Source organism: Pundamilia nyererei, unplaced genomic scaffold (assembly GCF_000239375.1).
Source record: "Pundamilia nyererei isolate P.nyererei 1_Seehausen unplaced genomic scaffold, PunNye1.0 scaffold00077, whole genome shotgun sequence".
NCBI classification, from domain to species: Eukaryota; Metazoa; Chordata; class Actinopteri; order Cichliformes; family Cichlidae; genus Pundamilia; species Pundamilia nyererei.
The window spans coordinates 1,211,108-1,215,315 of NW_005187478.1; the positions used below are offsets into that span (position 1 = coordinate 1,211,108).

General features: G+C 41.2%; 1 protein-coding gene across 1 annotated transcript in view; it reads right to left on the reverse strand.

Moving 5' to 3' along the window:
- astn1 (astrotactin 1) overlaps nucleotides 1-4,208 on the reverse strand; it is a 466,944-nt gene that overhangs the window by 352,389 nt on the left and 110,347 nt on the right. Inside the window, exon 2 of the mRNA XM_013911994.1 lies at nucleotides 2,110-2,291. Coding sequence (XP_013767448.1) covers nucleotides 2,110-2,291 — 182 coding nt within the window. The remainder of the gene's footprint in view (nucleotides 1-2,109; nucleotides 2,292-4,208) is intronic.

The window sequence follows — 4,208 nt, forward strand, 5'->3', positions numbered from 1 at the left end:
GGTGCAAATTACTGACCTCTGTCATCATTTTAAGTGGGGGAACTTGCACAATCGGTGGCTGACTAAATACTTTTTTGCCCCACTGTATTATCTGCAGCTGGAAGGCACTATCTGAGGACGTCCCCCTACTCTCATAAATGTTTCTGTTTACACCTCTGTGAAACACATTAATCCAACAGTCTGACATGCCTCTTGTTGATGCTGGTCTGGCACAGATATACTCATCTTACCAAGCGATACGGAGTTATCAACATGAGTTTTAGGAGCTATTTGGAGTGTTCAGTGTCACTCGATCCCAGCAACTGGTTTGGTAAGTCAAGCATTAAATGTGACACCAAGGTTGAGCTAAACTGTGAATCATTCTTCTTTTCATTGCTGCAGCCTCATTGCATCACCACAGAGTAGAATCGTTTCTAAACATTTGGCTGTGATCTAATGAAAGTGTCTTTTTTGCTGCTTTTATTTAGACATCATCTGATCTGCGTACTGAGTGCTTCCAACCTGAGGTCTCCTGTGATATACAACAGGAGCAGGTCCAGTTACAGGTGTGCGGTTGAGCTAAAAAGCCTGTAAAGCAGCCTTCACGGGATCTTTTCTGTATCCATAAGGAGCTGAACGAATGACACAGCTTTGGATTTATAGGTCGAGGCCTCCAGCCGGGTGGCAAGCTGCAGCGGGGCCCGGGCAGCACAGTGGCAACACCACTTCCATCTGTTTCCATGGTCTGCTCATATCTGCATGCTAATCCTTCTCTACCCACACCTTCATGAAAAACACCCCGGTGGCAGTGCTGCCGCTGCAGCTCGTTCAGGATGAGGAATGAGCGGAGCACGGAGCACAGAGACATGGACCTGAGGTTGATGGGATGTGAAATGCAGATAGAGCAGGGAGTAAAAATCTGAGATTAGTGGAAAACCAAAGGGGCGAGAAGCAGAACTGGCACCCTGGCTATCTAATTTCCACATAAAAATGCTGTCATCACTGAAGCCTGCGCACCTTGTAGATGGACTTGATGTTTGCTAATACATGTAAAACATGCAGAGGAAAGTCAAAGTCAGTTATCCGTCATTATATTAAGGTCTGAAGGTCAATGACATTCAGCGGGTGTTGAAGCACAGCTCCGTGCCTCCGTTCAGCAGATATAGCTGCTGGCAAAAGTCTTCTCAAGCTGACTAATCATTTGTGTATGCAGCTATAATATGCTTTCAATGTCTGAAAATACATATCATCCATCAAAGCACGATTGTAATGTCTTTGGGCTAGAAAAGGGCACTGGGAGTAGGTGTGGCATATCTAAGATCTAATAAATATACATTTCCTCAGGCAAGAAGAGGAAGCTGTGAGATCTAAGGATTCATTTCCTTCTCTGCCGACAGAGCAGATAAGGTTTGATACAGTGTAAGCATGCAAAAATCTATATTTTGCAGGTGAAATGTAGAATTTCATAAGTATATGTTTTGCTGCCATAGTTTATATAGCACTAAAATGGCTAACAGTAAATACCCTTTTTTCTTTATCATTAAAAGTCCACTTTGACCCCATCCATGCCTTTACAGTCATAAAACACATCCTTACCCTATAGCAGGCTGGATGCACCATGCGCTTAATATATGTTTGATCTAAATAACTCTGGCAGACATGTGACTGTGGTGGAGACTGAGATATCACATATATTGGGTCAAAAAAACCCTCAACATACTACAGAGTGAACTGCAAGACAGAGGGAGGCTTGGGGAGGATTTGTTGCATGTAAAACAGTCATCGTACCATGACAGAAATCTACAAGATTTGTCTGCTTTTTCAGAAAAGAAATATGCGGGTTGTGCTGTTTCATTTGGAAGCAAAAACAAAAAAATGTGCCATCTTATCAGAAAAAGACCGATCTCGGAGTCGTTTTGTTTCAGAGAAGAAGAAAAAACTGTGATGTCGTTTCATCAATTTGATCTCATGTCAGTTTTAATTAAAGAAAGAAAAAAAATCTTCCACCAACATTTTTCATTTTGCTAAATTTTGCCCAATTAAAAAGTTCTTATATGTGTCAAAAGAAAATGAACAGCAATATAACATAGCACTTTCCAGTTTTAGCTCTTTTTAGCACTGAGGGTTTACCATCACAGAGATGTGCAGGATGCGGAGCTCCTCCTTCGTAGAGACATTGGCTGGATCCTCAGTCGGTTCTGGGAGGCTCAGGCTGCCGTCTTGGTGATGGATGTGGAAGAGCAGAGTGCCATTCTCCAGCCACTGCTGCCTCCAGCGCACTAGAGGGATGTCCTCCGAGTTCCCAGAGATCTCTTTAAAAACATAAAAGACAAACACAAGAGCACTCAGAAGCTTTCTGCTATTGCACATAAAATATTACCAATATCTTGGAAGAGACCCATTTAAATTTGGACAGTTTACCAGCAAATGGCATCTTCTGATACTGGAAGGTTCAATCGTGCAGATATCAAATATGACAGAAAGTTAGTGAGTGAGCAGTCAAAGGCACGTGCAGTTTTAACTGCACAATAAAAAAAACACACTACAAGCGTTCACTCAACTAACAAAATAAGACAGAAGGGACACATATTCAATTTAATTTAATTTATTTACAGCAGTCCTCCTCTGTCAACAGTCATGTCATGGTGCCTTATTTTGTAAGATAAAGATTCTACAACAAAGAAAACCTCAACAACCAGACAACCCACTACAATCAAGCACTTGGTGATAGCTGGAAGAAAAAACCCGATATCACAGCAAAATGTGTGATAGACAGGCCGGTCCATCGTGTCCATTTAACACTTCGCTTCTCCAAAACGTGAAATGTACACACATGCAGTAAGATGCAGTAACAGCAGAGGAAGATGTTTTATTTCAGGCCAAAATGAAAATAATCATGGACATTTTAACACATGTACATGTAGATACATATTAGCCTCCTAGCTTAATAGTTTCTGGCGATTAAGGACTCTGGAATGCACTTTATACGCTTTTTACTCAGTACCGACTTCATGCCTTTAAATGTGTTATCTCACCCTGCCGGTAATGCAATTCCTGCATGCATGTACATTTCACACTTTGGAGAGGCAAAGCGTAAAACACGGTGGACCAGCGTGTCTGTTACAGGTTTTGCCGTGATACTAAGTTGGAAGAAACCATCAGAAGATCCAGGCTCAGGGAGGGGCAGCCCCCTGTAAGACAATAACAAAACGTCTTTACACAGAAACAGAAACATCTGACTTATTTTAACCTCTACTGACAAAACAGTGAAGGTTTGTTTTATGTCAGTTAGGAGACAACAGAGAAAACATGTGACAAGAGAGTGATTAAAATCATCAGCCTCTATATTCCACATGATTAAAGTAACATATTTACACACATTCATAGTCCCCAGGGGACGAATCCTCCCACGTCACTTGTGTTTTTCACATTCCACAACAGATCATTGCATACTGGGTGCTAGATGAGGAGTCAAGGTTAATCCCTTTACACTTCCTCTAGTACCACCATCAGGTTGGACTTTCAGAGCATTTAGCTCAAAATGCCACTTTTACTAAGTATAACCCACAGAGATCATCATCTCTGTCACCTCTTGTTTGCATGGGTAACAAAGTTTATTGGCATTGTCGACCAAGACGCCTGCAATCTGATGAGCAATTTCATATTTGCAGCGCTCGGCACCCGTAACCTGAGAGATTCAAGGACAGTCGTGACAGTTGTGACATTTTCTATTACAGTAATTCATTCATTCAGTCTGCATTGTCCGGAAATGATTTATGCAAATACGTTGAAATGGATTGCACTGTTTTAGCGTTTTTCTGATCCCTGCTTATACCACTCCCACAGCTGACAGCCGTTATATCCATGGAAGAACAAAAAAAAGAAAAAAATAAACCCACGAGAAAGAAATGAGTAAACAGTGATTTTATGGAAGCAGTGGAGCATGAGAAACATTGTGCTTTGTGTCATACCTCAGCTCCCAAGACAATAAATTCCCCTCCTAGCTATTTGAAATATTAGTGATGTACGCCAAAACACACAGAGTGCAGAAATGGAAAACATTATGAATGCATGGCAGAGCGTTATGGGTGATTTTCTGTTATGTAAGTGTGAAGAGTAGCAAATGCATCAGGTTCATAAGTTAGCAGAAGTCCTGGAAGACATAAATCGAAACAGAGATCACTTAAATTAAGATAAGATAAGATAAGATAACCTTTATTAGTCCCACA